At 37.3% G+C, this 24113-nt stretch overlaps 1 protein-coding gene across 1 annotated transcript in view; it reads left to right on the top strand.

Annotated features, from left to right (window-relative positions):
- The window catches only part of slc27a6 (solute carrier family 27 member 6), a 32958-nt gene that overhangs the window by 2788 nt on the left and 6057 nt on the right, over nucleotides 1-24113 (top strand). The window contains exons 3-6 of the mRNA XM_051908958.1: nucleotides 2611-2769; nucleotides 4874-4998; nucleotides 6679-6873; nucleotides 17028-17118. Of these exons, the coding sequence (XP_051764918.1) occupies nucleotides 2611-2769; nucleotides 4874-4998; nucleotides 6679-6873; nucleotides 17028-17118 (570 nt within the window). The remainder of the gene's footprint in view (nucleotides 1-2610; nucleotides 2770-4873; nucleotides 4999-6678; nucleotides 6874-17027; nucleotides 17119-24113) is intronic.

The following is a 24113-nucleotide window of genomic DNA, read 5'->3' on the forward strand; positions in this document are numbered from 1 at the left end:
ATTATTAGTAGTATTACATCAAGACAAATATTTTATACTGTACAATAATAATACAATAGTATTAGGCCTATGCAATTTTATAGCCTAATACATTTCTGTCACAAGTTATCAAACCTTTATTATGACGGGTTGCTGTGTGTTTCTGTGTATATGTGATACGACAACAGTTTTTCTCAAATTAAATGGTGAAGTGCTCATGAAGAGACTCTCCGAGCAGCTCTGGAGATGAAGTTGTTCATGTTGTCATATAGTAACATCGCGAGCATCACGCGTGCTTCAGTGTGTGTGTAAAACTTATTTGCGTGTCTGCGCCATTTATTCACACAGAGACACGCAGAACATGTAGGATTCATATTTAAATAGTCTTCTTGCAGTTTATTATTCACAGACACTAGTTCATATAGCGATGTGATTTAAGTGCACTGACCTACTTTTAATTGATTCATCCAAAATTTGACAAATTCCGTGATATTCTGCATTATATAGTACATTTCGATTTTATGACTGGATTCTGTCTGTGTTTTCTGCATCACAGAAATCATAGAGCTGAAAGAGTTGAGAGTGAGAAGCCGCTTGTGTGCGCTACGCTTATATAGATAAGTGGTTTGCGTGCTTTTGGTGTGAGCTCGCAATGAGCGAGAGGAAGTGGGTCTGTGTCACTTCACCGTCAGAGAGAAGAGAGCGAGAACGTGCAGCTGATGTTATGGCATGTGCTGCTGGCAACAAAATGGATCGGCTTGGAACTGAATGTGAGACTGACCGGCCGGTCACCGATCCGGGCCGATCAAGCTGCAAATCAGCCGATTCTGATCCCTGGCCGGTCGATCGTTTACATATTTTCCCCTAGTGACTGGGAAATCTATGACTTTAGTCCTATAGATTACGGTTTGTGTATCTGCAGCCTGCAGTGCTGGTCTCCTTTTCTTAATTACGAATTTATATATGAAAAAATAGACAGCGGTCTCCTTACACGCAGGCGCAGAATGTGCGTGCTGGCTGACAGTCGGCTATAGTTCTCTCTGTATATTCACATGCAGTTTTTTTGCCCTGATGCAGGCGACGCAAGGCGTCCCTACACCAAACCGATGCCGACGTGTAAGGACACCGCTGTCTGTAGGCTGCAGATACACAAACCGTAAACAAAGCGGCGCATGCTTAACGTTTTGAATATCATTCATGCTGATCATTTTCTATATTCCACTCGGCTTACGTTAATATTAAACATTCACACAGGAACACTCAGGTACATGACGTAAAATTAGAACAGCCTTCTGTCTGTACCGCCTTGACTTGTTTGCTCACTGCTTTGCTATTATTTTCGTGCTTCGACTCGTTCACTAAACTGAACAGCCAATCAGAGTGTCCCGGGCTTTAATTGTGGAGTCCTGCAGGGATCAATCCTTGGGCCGGTGTTGTTTTCCCTGTATATGCTCCATTTGGCTTCCATTTTTAATAAGTACGGAGTGTCTTTTTACCAATACAGTGATGATACTTAGATCTATCTTCCCATAAAACATAATGATAAAAATGCTGATTAAAAGAACTCAAGCTTTGGCTTTCAAGTAATGTTTTAAACCTAAATGAAAATAAAACTGAAATAATTACATTCGGGCCTAAGGAGAACTGTGTTGTTGACCTTGACCTTGGTTGTCTTGCCCCAAATGAAACACACTGCACTAGAAACTTGGGTGTTCTGTTTGATCACAACCTAAAATTTGATAAACAGATCAGTACTGTTGTAAATTCGTGCTTCTATCACCTTCACCTTCTCTCCAAAGTAAAACCTTTTATCCCAGAGTAACTTTCAAACTGTGATTCACGCTTTTATAACATTTCGTTTAGATTATTGCAACTCTCTTTACTATGATGCTCTCAGTCTTCCGTCTCCCAATTATAGCTGGTGCAAAATGCAGCTGCCAGACTCCTTAGGGGACTCGCAAGTATGAGCCTGTTACTAATATTCTGCTGCTCTGTTTGTTGTTAGGATGAAAAGTTTTAAAAATTTAATTTTGGAGCCTGCTCTGCCTCAATCAATTCGAAGGAGGTGGGCCTTGTTGTTCACAGAAGGCAAATAGAAACAAACAAATAAAAGCTTATAATGGAAGACAAAGAAAAATAAAAGTCTTGACACACCCCTCAAATGATACTAGGTTGAAACTCCTTTTGCTTTTAATACAGCAGCCAGTATTTTTGAATAAGAAAATCCTACAGAAACAACTGAATTTAATTCAGGGTTAATCGGCATTAACTAAATGATGACCTGATGATTATAATTACTTTTCAGGAAGAGTTTAAATGTGATTGGCTATTTCCGAACAGGAAGACATACCACCCCTACTCAGCTTTAATGAGACCTAATGTAAAATCTCATCTGTTATTCTCAAAGCATTTATGCACTCATAAGAAAAATGGTTCTAAACAGTACCAGATTAGGGTTCTTCAGTTTGTAACAATAGCAGAACCCTGTATAGAGACTAAGACTGAGACCACTGACTTGTAAAGAACCATCTTTTTAGAGCATGAATTATGTTTACTTTATGTATTTTACTGTATGTTCTGCCTGTAGGAACCAGATTCTTCTGGATTGTCATAGTGTTTTGACTGTTGCAGGGCTGCCCAAAGCTGCAGTCATCACACATTTGCAGTCCCTGAAGGCAGCAGGTGGGTTTTGGGCATACGGCGGCACAGGAAGTGATGTCATCTACACGCCGCTTCCCCTGTATCATAGTGCTGCCTCGCTTGTAGGCATTGGAGGCACCATTGAATTGGGTAATTCTCTTGATTAAACCTTTTAATCAACAGCCTATAGGTCATCGCAAATGTTGATGTTTTCTTGTGGTAATTAGTGACATCCTTTTCATCTAATCCAAACACTCAGATTGGGTGAAAGAATGTTTATGACTTGCTCTTCGAGGGTCATCCCAAAATTAAAATTCTGTCATCTTTAACTCACCCTTCTATCATTCCAAACCTGTATGCATTTCTTTGTAATGTGGAAAATGAAAGAAGATATTTAGAAAAATGTCTCAGTAGATTAATCGTTAAAAGATCGTGATCTTGATTCAAACACCCACATGATCTTATTCCTAAATGACAATGATTCGGCTATGGCTATTAAACCATTGTCAAGTACAATCACATCGAACATTCAGATCTGCGTTGGCTCTGCCGTTGGTCCAGAGAGAGCAGTTGTCATAGGTATGAAACAGATTCACAAACAGCCTTTTCAACCACACATTATCATTATTTCTGTGTTACAAACATTTAAATTATAACAGAAGTACTGGGATAAAAGTTTATATTTCAAATATAAAAACTGACGTCTAAGGAAGCCAAATAGAATAAATCATTTTTTCAAAGTAACTTGGCGCTTAAAATAAAGACTGTAGCAAGCCACCAGTAGGAGGCGAAAGGGTGCCTGTTAAAAATGTATTTGTCATTGAATCATTCATTCAAGAGATTTGATCAAAAACACTGATTCATCCAGTAATGAAACAAGTGAAGTTTTTATGATTCATTAATTAATTAATTCATAAATTCATTCATTCATTCATTTATTCACCCACCATTCAAATAATTAATTCAAATGAATTAGATATTTTTTTAAATAGATTGCAACAATTAACATTTTGTTAGAACCTCTAGTAAATTATGTTATTTTGCTGAGTTGTCTGTTCAGATTCGTGGGAGAATGGTGATCTCTGTTTTAAAAAACAAAACAAAAACAAATCGTGATTCTCAATTTTTCCTGAATCTTGCAGCTCTATGTCTCATTGTTGTTGTCAATACAATGAAAGTCCAATGTTGTTTGGACACCAACATTCATCACATGTTCCTGTATCTTCTTTTTCCTCTATAAATGATGATAGAATGTTGATTTTAGGTTAAAACTATCCCTTTAAGATTCTTTTACTCCACTTTGAATTTATGTTTTTAATAGACTTCTCACCAAAATAATTACAATTTAGTAGCTTATAGTATGCAATACAATTAGTACTGAAAATAATTACAATAATCAAGGCAACTAATACAGCTTTTTGAGCCTTAAGGCCCGTTCACACCAAGAATGATAACTATAAAAATAATGATCAAGATATAGTTCTAAAAATTGTTCTACAGTAAATATAAACAGCAGAGTCCACACCACAACTATGTTTATAACAGCACTGAAAAATGATATCATTGCAGTCACTTTCAGAATGATCTTTCAGAATGAGCTGATAAACGACAGAAACATTGACAGCCAATCAGAATCAGCCCTGCTTTAAAGAGCTCGACCATGGCAGACGACAACTGCAGCACGCTTATAATAAACAGAATGATATTGTGCATTAGTGTGGACACTAATATAGTTGTCGTTATATTTATCTTTATAGTTATTGTTTTTGGTGTGAACAGGCATTTAAAATGTGTTTCTGTTGCAAAGTAAAGACAGCAAATATTATAACAGTGTGTGCTGGATTTAAAGAGTTGTGCCATATAGACCACTTTCCTAGCTTATATTTGAGCGATTGCAAAATGTTTGCAAAACCAACCGCCCAAACACAGACCCCATTGCTAGAGACCATTGATCAGTCTGATTCAAGTGTACATGCGCTATTGCTTAATACAGATACTTTTAAAGTCAGTGTACTCTGTTTGGTTACATTTTACCTTAGATGATCATGGAAATGCTTTCTTTTGACCTGGGATAAATGACAAAGGTTATGTGACTTTGTTTGGCCATTCCTTAATTCTTTTATTTATTAATTAAACATGCTTGTGTAATGTTCATTTAAAAAAACAGCCTTATTCATTACATCAGACTGAATAGTTGAACTTAATTGCAAAGCATGTTTAGTTTCATATCTGTCTCTGCGCTTTTGTCATTTAGGTGCCACCTGTGTCCTAAAGAAGAAGTTTTCAGCCTCTCAGTTCTGGAATGACTGCAGGAAACACAACGTCACCATATTTCAGTACATAGGAGAGCTTTGCCGATATCTGTGCAATCAGCCTGTGGTACAGTACTGCCTGCTCTCCTCATTTCAGTGGTTTCATCATATAATTATGTGTGGGTTGGGTATACAGTATGTTGGTCATTCTCAGAAAATGGTGCCACTTTTGCTAAATCATTTCAGCAAAATTTGTATTTTTTTTATTTAATGCATCACTAACAGGTTAAGTAAAAATATAATGAATATGTAATTTTGAATTTGAATTTAAGAATCATTATCAGTTCATCAAAATGAAAATTGACTAAAATGGATTAATTAATATTGTCAACCCAGCCCTACCCCACACATACTTTTCAATAGAATGTTCAATAATTTAAATAAAATCTAAATATGGTTCAGACCAGTAATAATCTATTGGTACTAAAGTACTGCATTTTTTCAACCCAGTAAGTGTGAAATTGTAATGGAAATTCTTCTTTTGTGTTCCACTGAAGAAAGAAAGTTTTGGAACAACATGCCAGTGAGTAAATAATAACAGAATGTTCACTTTTGGGTGAACTATCCCTTTCCTGCTGTGTTTTCTGAGCATGACTCATATGCACGTATGACCCTTTGTGATGTTTTTGATGATGTCTGGTTTCAGGTCATTCAGTTTGAAATCATAAATGCTTGGTTGTAGTTGTGTAAATGAAAGAGCATATTACATAATCTTATAACAATAAGACCTGCCACGGTCCTGTTAACTCCACATTAATGTCTTCATTATGCGTCATGCCTCATTACTTTAACAATCGACCCAGGACTCCGGAAAGATCCATACTCAGAAGCTCACTGCACTGCTTGTCTGTCTTTGGTCACGCAGACAAACTCTGCAAAGAAAGAATCCATGTGCTCTGTGAATCTATGAAAACGAACTTTTTGGTTTGTGTGGGGTTGTGTCACGTTTTCATGGCTAACTGACAGACGGCTCTTTTGTTAATGTTTTTCATTCACGGTTCATGTGCGTCAGGACATCAGCGTGTCCCACAGTCTGTCAAAGATCTCTTTGTGTCCGTCCTCTAACACCACCCGGACGGTCACACTGTATTCATCAATGTGCTCACTACGGACACACCAATGTGCAAGCAAAGCAAACACACAAAACATTACAGTGACAGGCACATAAGCACAGAAACACGCATTCTGCAGCAGGAACATCCACATATGAATCTCTGCACACACAGTTTTCAAAATGGGACATGTATCGCGTAAGAGCAGGAAATGTTGTTTTGTCAGTCCATTGATGAGTTTTAACTGACAGCACACACAACCACAAGGCTGTTGTGAATATGGAGAGGTTCTGCTGGTCTGACTGGCTTGTATTGTTCACCCACACACGTTCTTACTGAGAAATGCAGCTCTGCATGAAAAAATCACTCGTACTTACATCGAAGGAAAAACACGAGCCAGAAGGTGAAGTATTTTGACATAAGAAACCATGTAACAGCCACCCAGAACAACCTAGCATTGTGGTAGCAAGTTCTGCATGGACAAACACTACTCACATTTTCTTTTCATCAATTACACACTGGACTTAAACCTAAAGTTATATATGAAAAACAGGACCCAGATTAAACATGCCACTCTGCCAATTTCTCTTAGGGCATCCAAGGCATCTCTGTTGTCTCTGGCATTAATCTTTCACTATGCAGAGTCTGTGTGTTATCGTGAAAAGCTTCATCTTGATGTGTTGTGTGTCTATTAGGCAGAGAATGAGAAGGATCACAGGGTGCACATGGGTGTTGGGAATGGACTCCGGCAGGACGTCTGGAGAGAGTTCCTCCGGCGTTTCGGGGAGATCCGCATGTGTGAGATCTACGGCTCCACCGAAGGAAACCTGTGCTTCATGAACCACGTCGGCAGGATCGGAGCCGTCGGACGCTCCAATTTCTTTTACAAGGTTAGTTCAGAAACTCAATGCAGCCTGGGCTCAGGACTGGTTGTCAAGTTTAAAGGGCAACAAAAAGATAAGCAAGTCTTAGTAAATATTTGAACTAGATCTAATATAGGTGTGCATCTCAACGTCAGATATCTGACAAACATGTGATTGCACCAGAATTCAGTACTTGCATCTCTTTGCTTTGATGTCAAAGGCCCAGGGTCAATGACCATGAGTACCAGAGCATGAATATCATCCCTGTTGTGTGTTTAAGATGTTCTTATTTAGTTTGTTTATTTGTTTTAATGCTATGTGCTGGTTCCAGCTGAAAATGAAGGTTTCTGTGTAAAGTTTTTTTCTAAACTAAGCCCAAAGTATAGGTTTTTACGCTGACACTAGTGTATGGTAAAGTGCACGTGTGCAGTCCTATTTTTTTAAACAAAAGTACTCTGTATGCTCAGCTTAATTTTTTTGCCTGTTGTTGTACCATCAAAAAAACATATGAGACTAATCAACAACTACTGGAGACAAAAATACCCATGTTGATAAATGCTTGTGTGAGGAGGTCGAGATGTTGTTCTGTATGGACATACAGTATTCATTTTATTTGTGCAGGTCTTAAAAAAGTCTTAAATTTGATTTTCAAGACTGCAGATACCCTGAATAATAACTGTATTGGGTTGCTAATGGACAAGAAATCTTGGAGTTCAACTCAGTTTCAATTCAAATATTAAATATTAAAATATTAATTTATTTTAAATGACAGAGGAAGATGTTATCCGAACGTATCATGTGCCAAGCCATGTTATTTTTAATTTGCTGCACCTGTGTTGTCATAGATTAGTCTCACCTGTGTCCTGTTGCATGAAGCTAGTTGAACAAACTCTGAGTTTCAGAGTAGGTTTAGAGTTGACAAAACCATACAAATCCAACCTGGTTTAGATCAGTGGCCTGTACCAGGATGGTAGTTGAACAAACTCAGGGTTACAGGTTTAGTTTTGAGTTGACAAAACCAAACCAATCCAACTAGGCTTTGTTGGTACCATGACGCTGATCATCAACTTTGATCCTGAGTTTAGGTGTGACTTCAGTAGCGAACAGCCAATCACATGATGTGGAACTGTGAAACTGCAATTCACTTCTCTCTTCTGCAGAATATTACGAGATTGAAAAATATTAAGAATTTAAGCAAATTTACACAGCAAGAAGAAAAGAGCTGTCTATGAAAGTGGACAACTAAAAGCTATATCAGTGCAAGTAAAAGTTATGAAATTAGTTTATATAGCTGATATAGAATTAAACATTTAAAGCTGCAATATGTAAGATTTTTGCAGTAAAATATCCAAAAACCGCTGGGCCAGTGTTATATATTTTGTTCAGTTGAGTACTTACAATATCCCAAATGTTTCCAACTATTTGTAAATCATGAGAAAATTGCTATTTTAACCAAGGATCCGGGACGTGTCCGGGAGTCGCCTGTCAATGGCATCATATCCGCGTTAACCTCAGTTTCCGGTTTTATTTTGTAGAAACTATGGAAACACCAAAGACACTTTAATATACACTATATTGCCAAAAGTACTGGGACACCCCTCCAAATCATTGAATTAAGGTGTTCCAATCACTTCCATGACCACAGGTGTATAAAATCAAGCCCTTAGGCATGCAGACTCCATTCTTTTACATTTGTGAAGGAATGGGTCGCTCTCAGGAGTGAATTTAAGCATGGTACCGTGATAGGCTGCCACCTGTGCAATGAGTCCATTCGTGAAATTTCCTCACTACTAAATATTCCACGGTCAACTGTTAGTGGTATCATGACAAAGTGGAAGCAATTGGGAACAACAGCAACTCAGCCACGAAGTGGTAGGCCACGTAAAATCACAGAGCGGGGGTCAGCGAATGCTAAGGCGCACAGTGCGCAGAAGTTGCCAACTTTATGCAGAGTCAATAGCTACAGACCTCCAAACTTCATGTGGCCTTAAGATTAGCTCAAGAACAGTGCGTAGAGAGCTTCATGGAATGGGTTTCCATGGTCGAGCAGCTGCATCCAAGCCTTACATCACCAAGTGCAATGTAAAGCGTCGGATGTAGTGGTGTAAAGCACGCCGCCACTGGACTCTAGAGCAGTGGAGACGTGTTCTCTGGAGTGACGAATCACACTTCTCTGTCTGGCAATCCGATGGACGATTCTGGGTTTGGTGGTTGCCAGGAGACCGGTACTTGCCTGACTGCATTGTGCCAAGTGAAAAGTTTGGTGGAGGGTGGATTATCTTGTGGGGTTGTTTTTCAGGGGTTGGTCTTGGCCCCTTAGTTCCAGTGAAAGGAACTCTTAATGCTTCAGCATACCAAGACATTTTGGACAGTTTCATGCTCCCAACTTTGTGGGAACAGTTTGGGGATGGCCCCTTCCTGTTCCAACATGACTGTGCACCAGTGCACAAAGCAAGGTCCATAAAGAATGATGAACACTGCTAAAAGCCAAACAAATTTCATGGTGCCAAAAACCCAGGGTTGGTGCAAACTAAACTGAAACATACCTAACATAAACCAGCTTCATGGTACAGACCCAAGATTCAGTGGTCTCACAATGCTCGGTATAAACATTCTCTGTCAACTCAGGATTTGATCCAGAGTTTGTGATCAACCCTGTATGCACCTGAAAGTGTGTCATGTGTGGCAAACAGCCAATCACATGCACTGTAAACCAGAATAAGTTGTCAAAACTCAAAAAAATTGAGGCAATCAGTTGCCTCAAAAATTTTAAGTTAAGAAATTCAAAGTTTAAGTAAGCAGAACTGGTTCTTATTTTGTACTACTCATACATTTTAATTGTTCTTAACTTGAAATGTTTGAGTACACTCATACATTTAACTGAAAATTATCATGTAACCCCAATGTAACATTTTTTGTTAGTGTAAAATAAGCTAGCTATAACAAGTTAATTAAAAAAAAATGCTAACTTGCTGATTTGTTAACATGTTATAAAGTATTTCTGCTCTCAAACCAAGCCACATGCACCACATGTCACCATGATGGTAACTCTCCAAAAAACCACATTAACAGAAACTCTTCTGAATTAGCATAACAAATCATTAATCACTACTAAATCTCCCACTTAACATTAATCTTGCACAAAAAACATTATATAACACTTAATTTTAGCATTTACTCTCCCTTTCGAATGCCATGGGCAAAGCATGCTGGGAAATAGAAATCACAGCCCAGTTTCAGTTAAACTTATGCTACAATATGTAACAACTTAAACTTAAAGCTACAATATGTAAGTTTTCCGCCGCTAGAGGTCGTCTATTCAAAACAAAGGCGAGTTTGAGCGCGGGATCTTGGGAGATGACTTCACCTCACAGTCAGTGGAAAAGGATCGGGACGGGACTCGGGCAGAAATCATATATTAATGGATGAGATTGTTAACATTACTGTAGTATGAAGCAGAGCAGGGAGAGTGCTGTTGGAGCTGAACGAGGCCGCTGGAGTGATTGCTGACGAGAGACGAACGCGACACGCCTCGCAAGCAGTGAAGCTCTTATTATGCCACAGTCGCCACTTCCACTTTTTCCAGTCAAGTGTATGAGGTAACACAGCGCTGTTTATCATATTAGAGACATTTGACTGTGTTGAAAATAATGTTATAACGTTACTCTGTGCGTTCGCTCGGCGGCTGCTGTGAGACACTTGTTGCATGCTGCAGTAAGCTAGATCGATATTAGAATATCATTAATAAATGCTGGTTGGCTTTAAAACATATTGTTTGATGGAGAAAATGCTATATTAGCCATTTGACAAAGTAGTTTTTTCTCTAAAGCATGGTAAATGCATGGTACTTGTAACGAAGGGTCGGCAGAGCGGGGATCCATTTGCAGCTTTATTAAGAATAGTATATACACAGGTAGACAGGGGCAAAGGCAAGAACATAAACAAGGACAGGCAATGGTCGAGGCAGGCGGCAGACAAACAGTATCGGGTCACAGGCAGAGATCAGGGCAGGCGGCAGAGAATCACAAAGAATAAACAATCCGACGGAAACCAGGAAACAGTCCACAAGAAAACGCTTAGTAATGATCACCGGGGCAAATCAAGACTTCGCGGTGAGGTGGTGTGTGTGTAAGTCCTTTATAGTCCAGGTAGTGTGCTAAGCTGTATGTGGCAACAGGTGATTGGTGTGGAGTGTGCATGTGATTGGCAGGGAGGATAATGGGAAATGGAGTCCAGGAACTAACAGGAACAGACGGTGATCGTGACAGTACTCTCAGAAAACTAGATTTAAACAATAAGACTAAACGTGTTGAGCTATATAACAATAATTTGTTTTCTGTCTATAAATGTAGCCAAACAGTTGTTCCCTTGTCTAATAAAACATGCAATATTTTAAATCGTCTTTGGTATTTCCATGGTTTCTACAAAATAAATCCGGAAACCGAGGGTAACGCAGATATGACGCCATTGACAGGCAACTCCCGGCCACGTCCCGTATCCTTGGTTAAAATCGCGATATTCTCATGATTTACAAATAGTTGGAAATGTGGGATATTGTAAGTACTCAACTGAACAAAATATATAACACTGGCCTAGTGGTTTTTGGATATTTTACTGCAAAAATTTTACATATTGTGCCTTTAAGTTCGTCTAAATTAAATGAAATAAGTTCATAAAACTCAAAACAATGAATCAGTTCCGTTTACTTAAAATTATTTCAGTTCTGTGAACTTGAAAGAAAAAGAAAGTTCTAAATACTCATAAAAGTTAATTTGACTGAACTAATTTGTTTAATTTAAGTTTGTCCTACTCAAACCAATAATTATTTTGAGCGTTAGGGTTTACAGTGCAGAAGGAGAGCGTCAGTTTGATTCACTTCTCGTGAGAGAGCTGCGCAATTCACTTCTCTGCTGAAGATTAACAGATAGTTATGAATAAATATCATGATTTTAAACGCATTTACAAGGCAAGAATAAACACCACTGTTGCAGTGAAAGTTTGAGAATCCAGCTTAATGAAAAATGACTATATCAATGCAAGTAAATAAGCTGAATTTAAATAATTTATATAGGTTCACAAAGAGCTCAGAAGAAAACATAAGTTTAGTCAATTTAAAAGCTCTATATATTAAAGCTTGTATCTATGTGTATATATTTATATTAATTTAAATGCAAAGTTTAATAGTAATTCTCAATTTATATAAAAATTATTTGACTATATGAATTATAAATAATTACAATCCATATAATAGAAATATAATAAATTATTAAAGGTGAAATACAGGCAATTTTGTCACTGTAAACTGCTTTAATTTGGAGCGAGAGAGGGGGAGTGGCTTTATTGCATATGTCACTTTGCTCACAGTTGATTGGTCCAGTTTTGGTTTACAATCTCTAACCCAGAATATATGAAGAGTTTGGTTCCAAAACGCGAATGCCGGCTGTTGCTTGTTCCACGACAGCATCAAACTTCTGTCACGGTCCCCAAAACTGAATCATGGACAGGTTTTAAAAGCCGTTTTTAATACCAATGTACTCTGTAAATGTGTTTATTTGTAACCGTGCGGTGGTGCCAGATACTCTTTAATCGGTAATGACGAACAGAGACATAATTAATTTATAACATTAACAAGATGACTCGATGAATTCATTTTGGGAGCGACGTTTTATTTTTTAGTAAAATGACTGTATATAAGATTAGTATTGGCAAAGTTCAGAGGCTGTCATATATGTGAATCAACTTACTTTGTTGTGTATTTTCAATATGAAAAATAACTTTTATATTGATGGATTAATTGCATTTTGGAAAAAAAAAAAACGTGTCATGGATTTATTGCATTTTGGGGAAAAAATAATCAGTTTTTATAATAAACCTTTTAAAATCAAAATGTAGATTTGAATTTTTTATGTTTTTATAACCAAAAGATGCTATGTGAAAGTTTGAAACAGAAAATAGTAGTTTTCATCTTGCCACTTTCTTGGTAAAGAAAACACCTTTTTACTCAAATTAATCAAAATGGAGTTATAGCGTTTTGGAACCAAACTCTTCATATATATATATATATATATGTATGTATATGTATATATATATATACAGTGCTGCTTGAAAGTTTGTGAACCCTTTGCAGAATCTGTGAAAATGTGAATATATATATATATATATATATATATACAGGGGCATAATTTCCACTAGGGACAGGGGGGACATGTCCCCCCACGTTTCAAAATCCTGTTTGTGTTCCCCCCACTTTTAAATTCGGTTGTTATGATTTTTTAACTGCACACCGTCATCGCCACGAAGGAGCAGGACACACAGAGCCTGCCTGTATCGATGCGCGCGTTCACGTCAAGGAACATCGCGTGTGCACTCTAAAAATAGCTCTAATGAGCAGGTATCGCGGTTGCGGCACAGTCAGTGATGAAACGCCTGAAACAGCAATGGATGACTTTAATGTCATTGTGGATGAAAAGAAAGGAGATGTGAGTCAGAGTCCTGCACGGGTCATGCCACCCCGCACCCGCAGTGATTAACAGCATACCCGACCCGATATCTGACAGAAACACTAATTTTAGCCCGTACCCGACCCGTTTGACATAAAAACTGTGACCCCACCTGCACCCACATTAAATCTCCTACATGAAGTAGACAAAAATCATTTTCTCATGTAGCCTAACACAAGCAATAAAACCAACATTAGGCATTCTATGTCGCTGCATTTAATTAAACATTGCATTAAACAACACAAGTAAAACAATACAATAAAGAATGTTTTAGTAGGCCTATTTAACTGTAAGCTTAAAGCTAGTAAATATTTTAGCAGATTCACTCGGCATTTAAACACAGTTGTCTCTTCTGAAACTCAGCAGTGTTTACCTGGCTGCTGGTCTTCTTTGTAGCTAAAACTTTTATTCCAATTGTGAATAGCCTATATTAAACACATAAAGCGAGCAACGCGCACTCCCTTTAATATAATCACTAGCTTTCAATCAGATGCAGTGCGATTGGCTACAATGCTCAGCGCTGCAAATCGTGCTGTAATTAGAAGCCTTTAACGGTCTTCAAGTCAAGTCACCTTTATTTATATAGCACCTTTATTTAAATATATTATATAAATATAATATATTTATTTACAAACAGGTGTTAAAATGGAGAAAAAAAACCTTGGGAGAAACCAGGCTCAGTTCTCTTCTGGCCAACAGCGAACAGTGCTTTATTATGATTCAGGCAGCTATCATAAGTCCAACTGGGATCGCAACAGTCAAAGTATTTATTCCAGTTCCATCCAGTTGAGGATCGTATTCATCATGCCAGTATGGACGGTTTGTTGAGGATCTGTGCCACTGGCAGTGGATGATCTAGTTGACTCAATCTCTGCTGACACTTCAGGGCTGCGTTGTCGACGTGTCAAGGAGCAGGTCCTCGATCTCACCTGGATACGGCCCGGATCCGGCTGACTAGAGTAAACCTCGGGATAAACAGAGAAACTAATATTAGCGTAGATGCCATTCTTCTGGTGTTATAGGAAATGTTCCCAGTTCAGACAGAGCTTGAACACAAATACGCACGGGACCATTTGGAAGCCGCTGTCAAATGCACCGAATTGAGTTGGAATAGTCTTGGCTATTGGACCCGCAGTCCGTCCGTGCCTACCGCGCGTCCGACCCGCACCGCACCCGACACGTAAATATTATTCCACCCGTTACATAAAATTTGGCGGGTCACTCTGATGTGAGTTGGTTGATTCAGTAAACTAGCTCAGGTCAGGATAATAAAATTTTCTGTCTATACCTGTTGATGTTAGCCTAACGTTGACTGAGCTAGTCAACATTCTTAGAACATTCTGTGTACCATGAAAACGAGTCCATTACAAACATTAAAACCATGTTCAAACCATAGATTGTCTATTTACACTAAGTGCAAATAGCGTCCCTTGTTGGCAAACACTATTTACACCAATGTCTGGTTGGGCTACTCAAGTTTTAAAAAAAAGATGCGCTAAATTCAACATCTTCAGTGGTGCAGCAGTAGCGAATAAGGCTCGCAGACCTGAATCCGCCTTTTGCCGAGCTCGCATTTATTTTCAATAAAAATGAAAGTAATTTTCCTAAAGTGGAAATAAACTGCGAACGAGTGTTTAATAATATTAAAAGTGTTTATTGGATAGGGTCAGGGGAAGGTGTAGGGAGGGTTTTTATTCTCCCAATAAGGCAGCATGCATTTAATCATTTTAATAAATATAATCATTTACACTCCATGATATTATTGCATCCTGTTAATGTACAAAAATACTGAGGTGCAAATAGTATCTGCAAGTATAATTTTTAGATTGCATTTTTATTGCAAAGAACTGATACTTTTACATGGTGTAAATGTGATTTATTGATTATTCTAACACATGAAGCTAATATCTAACACAAACACACGCACACACACATTCACACAAGTTGTAGAAAGAAAGAAAGTGATTGAAAAAGAATGAGTTTTAAGAGAGTGAAATTTTCTAGCAATGTATGCACTTTGTAAAACCTGGCCTGAACGAACCATTAATCATTGATTTAACCCTTCTATCATTTCTTAGACAGGGTTATTAAATTTATATCAATGCACCAGTTTGGCTAGAATCATACTTGCGTCTGTCCTTTGTGTCTTTAAATGGGGATTCCCTTTGTTGGCGTCTATGGCTTGAAGAAGGGGGTTTCCCGGGTTCGTTGATTCGCTGAAGGTCTTTTCGTGTCTGGATTGACGTGTTCTTGGGAAGCCAATCACATGGGTGTGTTGGCGGATGAATGGGTGCTGAATCTCCCTCATGGCTGAAGTTTGAAGTTTTGAGGTGGGCAAAGACTGTAGAGTCGTTGATTAAACTTTGCGGAAAAACTTAACTTGGAACACGAGACTCTCAACGGAAAAGAAAGGGAACAAAGTAAGAGAAAGACATTTTACACAGATTTTATAAAAGTCATCTTTTGAATTATGAGCAGACAAACATACTGATAGGAAATAAGAAACACTTTCAGTCAACCATTCAATAGTTATAATAATTGCAAGAATTATGTGTGATCTAAGCATATTAGTCACATATTTAGGTTGTGGGCATGATATAGAATTATGCAGTTTAACGATGTTTGATTATAAGTCTGTCTACCATCCTTTTCAAATGATTTGATGCAGTTTATATGTAAAAACAGTCTCTGTGGGTTTTCCTGTGGATTTCAACTCTGTGTCACTCAGAGGTCACTCAGAAGAAGGTCTTTTTTGTATCTATGTTTTGGGGATCAAACAATCTCTGGCGTTATCTTGGTGGGGCTCAAGCTGTGCCCTCTTCAAACCAATCTGTCTTTTACAAACTGCTTAATGTTGACAACGTTCTTCCTTTTAGCTAGGATCATCTCTTTAAAGCTTGCAAGGCCATAGTTGCAAGGTCGTTAGTTAGCTCAGACTGGCTTCATTTATGGTTCTAGATTGTTTATTTGGGGTCTGGAGTGTTGCGTTGGGTTTCGTGTGGAATTATGCTTGAACAAATCATCTGGAAGATTCATTTGTGTCTGGTTCTCCCTCAAATCCTACAGTATGTATAATTGCATGTTGTGTGGTTATAATTACCTTGTCTTTATTAGAGAAACATTTTTTGTATGCATATGTTTAACATTATAGAATTATAGATTATAGAACAATTATAGATCAGAATCAAGATGTTTAAATCGGTTTTTAAGATTATCAGTTTCAAATTATTGTGGTTAATAATATGTAAAATAAATAATTTTATTGCAGCAATATTGTGCATGTGTTAGTTACCGTCTTTGAAATTAAGTTGTGTGTTAACATAAATATCGGCATCAGCCACAACAAAAGCTCATATCAGTTCACCACTAATTATAATCAATGAAGCTAACTACGTCTTAAGCTTAAAGAGATTTAACTGGGATGAAATAATTGATAAATATTTTCTATTTCAAAAAAATGTTTTTAAAGATATAAGATCTACACTAGAGAGTTTAGTCATTAAATTTGAAATATTTTTTTAGTGTTCATGCTGAAAGTTGTGTTTGTTCATATCAGTCTCATCTGTTTGAATGATAATGTCATCCAGCTGATATTTCTCCATAGGATCATGCTAGTATCTCCTCTTGGAATATGCTGAACCCAGCTGTCTGAAACACTGAATGTTTTGTTTGTTTTTGCAGTTGATTTTTAAGTATGATCTGGTGAAGTATGACCTGATCAGAGATGAGCCTGCAAGAGACCAAAATGGATTCTGCCAGCATGTTCAGAAAGGTGAGAACTTCTGAAACGTTCTACTGCCTACTGCTGTTCAATTTTAAAGGATTAGCTCACCAAAATATTAAATTTCTGTCATTAATTACTCACCCTCATGTCGTTCCACACCCGTAAGACCTTCGTTCATCTTCAGAACACAAATTAAGATATTTCTGATGAAATCCAAGGCTTCTAATCCCCATAGAAAGCAATGTAAATACCACATTCAAGGTCCAGAAAGGTAGTAAAGACATTGTTAAAATAGTCCACGTGACTACAGTGGTTCAATCTTGTATAAAAAAAATATTGTTATGAAGCGACAAGAATACTTTTTGTGTGCAAAAACAAAACGAAAATAATGACTTTATTCAATTATTTCTTCTCTTCCCTGTCATTCTCCTATGCTGTTTACGTTGTATAGACAGTGCAGGCTTCCAGGTTCTACATCAGATCATCGACTCAGTATTGGCCGATGCTGTTCACGCTCATGCTTGTGGTGCTGATGCAGGAGTTGGCCAATAATGAGTCGGCATTCTGACGTGGTAATTACATTGCTTTCTATGGGGGATCAGAAAACTCTTGGATTTCATCAAAAATATCTTAATTTGTGTTCCGAAGATGAACAAAGGTCTTACGGGTGTGGAATGACATGAGGGTGAGTAATTAATGACAGAAATTTCATTTTTGGGTGAACTAACCCTTTAAGACCAAATCTGACCTGAGCCCAAAATTGCTTTCTCACAACAAATAACTTTTTATATTCTGTATTTCAAGATTGCATCCAACATTCAATATAGAAAAATGTAAAAAAAAAACAAAAAAAAAACAGCTTCATCAAGGCAAGGAACTACTTCAGCACAAGAGCAAAAGAGTAAAACACATACTTACCAGCAGCTATGAAACTTTCCTGGATTACCAACACGTGTAAGTTAACAGTCACATAAATCTTTCTTTGAACTTGAACTTCTCCAAAGCAGAGTTTGCAGAAATCGTTGCCCAACTGTTTACATAAACATCTCCTTATCAATGTGAAGGAATGAAGAGTTGTGAAGGAAGAGAACTGCATCAACAGTTGATGGCTTCAGTCACTTTGGATAAAATCTGTAAAAAAAAAAAAAGTCTGCTAAATTAATAAAATGTACATGGTTTCAGCACTCCAAATGATGCAGTGAGAGAGGTCCAGTTCAGACCATTTTGCAGGCTTGTTTAGCAAATTCACAGAAAAGAACCTTGAACTCAAAAGAATGATTTAGTTGCAAATGATTGGCTTCACTTGTTGCGATTTTAGATAACTGACAGAAATACAGGACGCCCATTATACAGGTGCTGGTCATATAATTAGAATATCGTAAAAAAGTTCATTTTTTTATTGTAAATTATTTTAAAAAATGAAACTTTCATATATTCTAGATTCCCTACATGTAAAGTAAAACATTTCAAAAGGTTTTTTAAAAAAATTTGTTGATTAGAGCGTACAGCTAATGAAAGTCCAAAATCCAGTATCTCAAAATATTAGAATATTTACATTTGAGTTTCATTAAATGACCATCCCTACAGTATAAATTCCGGTTATCTTTTGTTCTTTGAAACCACACTAATGGGGAAGACTGCTGAATTGGCAATGGTCCAGGAGACAATCATTGACACCCTCCACAAAGAGAGTAAGTCACAGAAGGTCATTACTGAATGGGGTGGCTGTTTACAGAGTGATGTATCAAAGCATATTAAATGCAAAGTTGACTGGAAGGAAGAAATTGGGTAGGCAAAGGTGCACAAGCAACAGGGATGACTGCAAGCTTGAGAATACTGTCAAGTAAAGCCGATTCAAACACTTGGGAGAGCTTCACAATGAGTAGAATGAAGCCGGAGTCAGCGCATCAAGAGTCACCACACTCAGACATCTTCAGGAAAAGGACTACCAAGCCACTTCTGAACCAGAGACAACGTCAGAAGCATCTTACCTGGGCTAAGGAGAAAAAGAACTGGACAGTGAACAGTGGTCGAAAGTCCTCTTTTCAGATAAAAGTAAATTTTGCATTTCATGTTGAAATCATGGTCCCAGAGTCTGAAGGAAGACTGGAGAGGCACAGAATCCAAGCTGCTTGAAGTCTAGTGTGAAGTTTCTGAAGTCAATAATGATTTGGGGGGCCGTGACGTCTGCTGGTGTTGGTCCATTGTGTTTTATCAAGTGCAAAGTCAATGCAGCCATCTTCCAGGAGATTTTGGAGCACTTTATGCTTCCATCTGCTGACAAGCTTTATGGAGATGCTGATTTCCTTTTCCAGCAGGACTTTAGCACCTGCCCACAGTGCAAAAACCACTTCCAAGTGGTTTGCTGACCATGATATTACTGTGCTTTATTGGCCAGCCAATATGCCTGACCTGAATCTATGGGATATTTTCAAGAGAAAGATGAGAAACAGTCAATCCAACAATATACAGATGATCTGAAGGCTCAATAGTGCCTCAGCAGTGCCACAGGCTGATCACTTCCATGCCACACTTCACTGATGCAGTAATTTGTGCTAGGAGCAAGTCATTTGCTGTAATATGTCCTGCCGATCAAGTATTGAGTGCACAAAAGAACATACTTTAAAATACTTGAACTTTTCTGTTTTGCAAATCCATTTTTTGATTGATCTTAGGAAATATTCTAATATTTTGAAATACTGGATTTTGGACTTTCATGAGCTATACGCTCTAATCATCAAAATTAAAAAAAAAAACTTTTGAAATGTTTTACTTTACATGTAGGGAATCTAGAATATATGAAAGTTTCATTTTTAAAAATAATTTATAATAAAAAAATGAACTTTTTGATGATATTCTAATTATATGACCAGCACCTGTATTTGCTGAAATTTTCTGAGTGAAAATGATTCTTAGGTCACTTTGCAAATTTATTTAAGAATTAAAGCTGCAAGCAGCCTCATGGGGCCAAGCCCTTCCAATGGTTCTATGGGTTCAAGAAGTAGCTTAAAAATACTTTGTTTTCAAAACTTTAAAAGTAACTTTAAAAACCAATGTATTCTTACTTTGTATTCTTACAAAGTATTCTTACTTAGATGTTGAATGTGATCAGCATGATGAGATCAATGGGTTCAAAAAGTAGCTAAAAAATACTTTGGTTTTTAAAATAACTTTGTTGATGTTGATATCTGTAAATTCTTAAAAAAATATATGTATTGACAGAACATTGGTAAAATGGTTCCTGTAAAAATGGTTTAAACACAAATTTAAATATGCTTTTGTTTGGAAATTCTGTAGCTAAGCTTAATGTTTCACAGAGATGACAGCCTTTTGTTTTCATGTGTAAGAGAGATTCAAGGTAATAATAAACATTTTAAATGACAGAAAACAACAGTTTCAATAGAGAGCCAAATAAACTCTTGAATGTTCTTATATATCAGTAACAATGTGGACTTTTCACCATATGGGAAATGAGCACCCAAATTTCTAGTCAAGTGTTCATTGCTTATCACCACACGCCACTCAGAAGACATGAGTTCATCCAGCTGCATAAGTTCAGTAGTTCAAGTGAGAATGAACTCAAAATGAAGGTTTTGTATATAAATTATATTTAATAAGTTTGGATTTAATTCAATTTTATAATGTTGTCCCACACGGGACTCAAACCCACAGTCTCTGGGCCAGGAGCCTGTCACTCTTCTCATTGCGCCACTGGGAAGATGTGTTCACACCCATCCAGAAGTTCCATAGTTCTGAGTGAGAATCAACTCAAAATGAAGATTTTGTATATAAATGAAATGCATGTTATATTTAATCGGAAGAAAGATTAGTATAATGCTTACCCAGATAATAAAGGAATTGAAATAACACATTAGCATGCTAAGCTAACTAGCATAAAGACACAAACACAAGCAGGGTCAGCTTTGGAGAGATATATCTCAGGAACGATAGTGAATATCAAAAATCCGTTCAGTCATTTCTGCGCGGCTCAGTCCAAAGTTCATCTGAGCCGATTTTGGACAAAATTGGGCAATATTTGTAGAAGTGTAAAAACTGTTCTTACTTTTTACTTTGCTTAAATATGGCGGACAGTCACACTGTTGGAAAATGACAAATACATAAATGACATAAACCAAGGAACATAATGACATAAAGAAATCAAATTTTAAAGTATGTTTTCAAAAGTTATAAGCGTTTTTGCAAAAATCCTTATATCTCTGGAACACTAGGTGGCACTGTGTTCAAACTTCTCAGGTACCTTCAGGACATTCTGTAAATTAGGGGTTCCCAAACACATTCCTGGAGCCTCCCCAACACTGCATGTTTTCCATGTCTCCTTAATCAAACACACCTGATTCAGATCTTCAGCTCATTAGTCCAGACTCCAAGACCTAAAATGGGTGTGTCAGAAAAAGGAGACATGCAAAATGTGCAGTGTTGGGGAGGCTCCAGGAATGTGTTTGGGAACCCCTGCTGTAAATGAACCCTACCAAATTTTGTGTCGATATGTCAAATTGTTTAAAAGATATTGCAATTTATGACAAAATTCAAAATGGCGTCCCGATGGTTTATCCAATCCTGGCATGATTTTCTGACAAACTGTTCAAAAGTTATTGGCCAAAATAGCCATTTTTCAGATCTCATGACCTGTAGGTGGCGCTGCTCCCAAATTTGGCATGGAGCCTCAGATCATGGTTCCGATGAAGCATACCAATTTTCTTTTCGATTGCTCAAAGTTTGGCCGAGATACAACAACCAATTTCGGGTCCACCTTAAGTTTGCGACATCATAACTTTTGAACAAAGATGAATAAAAAAATCTGTTCAGTCATTTCTGTGCGGCTCAGTCCAAAGATCATCTGAGACAATTTTCGTAAGAATTGGACAAAATTTGAATGAGAAGTTACAAAAACACTGAATACTGTACTTTTCAAAATGGCCACTACTGTAATGGGCAGAGTCTTAATGTAAGATGTTGATTCTGACCAGCATGAAGAGAGGAATCAGGTGTACTAAGTTTCATTTTTCTAGAACAAAGGGTTCAAAAGTTATAACCTTTAGAAAAGTGAATTTTTGAACTGGTGGTGGTGCTATAGAGTTGGTCCCAGAGACTCCAAAATTGGTTCAATCACTATTCATTACCATCTCTACAATTGCGCCAAATTTCATAATTTTCTCATGTTCTGTTCATAAGACTGCCATAGACTCCCATTTGGGAAAAATAATAATAAAGTAAACGTACAATTCCAATAGGGTTTGGCCCCTAAAAAACATTAGCGAACATTACATTAGCAAAACTTTCAGAAAATTTTGCGATCAAAAAGGTTGATTGTCTATTGTCAATAGCATAGCGATGTATAAAGCACAGCTCACAAAGAAGTCACTTTCAAACCAAACAGCTTTCTGTTGGCAGTGGTGTGAAGTATTTGAGTAAATGTAACTAGTTATTGTGCTTAAGTATCTTTGTGGCTACTTTGTACTTTGACTGAGTATCAAAGATATAAGCAACTTTTACTCTCTACTTGAGTACATTTTTGACTAAGTATATGTACTCTTTACTCCAATACATTTGTGATGAGTGATGCAGTTACTCATTAGATTTTGCATGGCACCTAACTTTTTCTGCAGCAGATTATTTCTGCTGTGAAAGGAGCAATATCACCATCTACAGGACATTGAAGGTACTATATCTTGCGTTTGGCCTTACTCACCCAAACTTGTCAACAAGGCTAATTTACACAAATGCGAATGCATTAGCAGGTAGTTGCTGAATTGCAGGTGTTTCATATGAGATGATGCCCAAATCAGCACGTCCAGTGCAAATAGGCTTTGACTATTTCATTATACTTAACATTATTTTATTTATTCGTTATATTGAAGAGACCTTTTATGAAGGTTATTTTTATTATATTTACTTATTCCCTTTTTAAACACTTGAGCTTAATTGAGATTTAAGTGTTTGTAGACATTTAAGAGTGTCCACCTTAATTTATTGCAATATTGATGTGTTTAGTTTTATTTCAACTTTAGAAAATAAACATGTGATCGTTCTCCTCACAAATCACCCATTTCTTGTTTTTCACTGGCATGTCTCTGAGGACTAATGCATCTTTGAGCCTACATTCAGTATGAGTAAAATACTTGAGCACTGTAGATACTCTAAGACTTTTACTCATGTGGTATTGGAATTGGTGACTTGTAACTTGTAATGGAGTGATTTTCGCTGTAAGGTATCTATACTTTTATGAAGTATGGTTTTCCGGTATGGCTGGACGATTAATCGAAAAGTAATCGAAACCAAAATTCAGAACCTCTAACCGACGTAATTTTCCCATGTCGTTATTTCATTTATTTAATCCTGTTAATACTTTCCCCTTAAAAACACACTACCGTGTTTGTTGTCTAGTCATGGGAGAAATTAAGCTTTTCAAAACTTTGAATCAACTAAACCAATTGCTTCGTAAAATGATTCAGTGTTTCGAAGCATTCGAAACGCCGCACGCTGGTGACGCCTGCTGGTCAAAACAGTGTAGATTCTACAAAAACTCATGGCAAACATGCATAAAAAAAGCTTTTACAAACCCATTGCAAATGTTTTATTGAAAGCATAATCTATCATTTGCTATTAACTAGTCATCTAATACCATTAAATATTGAGTGTCTGTAAAATATGTATTCTTTTATCAATTTTCAGGGCTTGTTTTGTTTGTTCTATGGATGGGTCAGCTAAACAGACAGTATTAACTACTATTATTCCTTTTACTTATACAAATACCTAATTACAACATCTACAGTTGTATAAAACTCATCAGAGATCAGGTAATAGACATAGACGCTTGTTTAATTATTCACCGCTGGCGGTTGGGTGGGGGGGAGTATCTCAATGACTCCGTATGATTCATGGGTTCACAGAGATTGCCCCCAGCGGTGAACCATTGAAATTTCGAAACATTTTGAAACAGTTATGACGTAACAAAGCCTTGTTTACTGAAATCACGTGACTTTGGCAGTTTAAAAAATGCTCCGAACCACTGCTTTGAAATA

This window comes from Ctenopharyngodon idella, chromosome 10 (genome assembly GCF_019924925.1).
Source record: "Ctenopharyngodon idella isolate HZGC_01 chromosome 10, HZGC01, whole genome shotgun sequence".
NCBI lineage: Eukaryota > Metazoa > Chordata > Actinopteri > Cypriniformes > Xenocyprididae > Ctenopharyngodon > Ctenopharyngodon idella.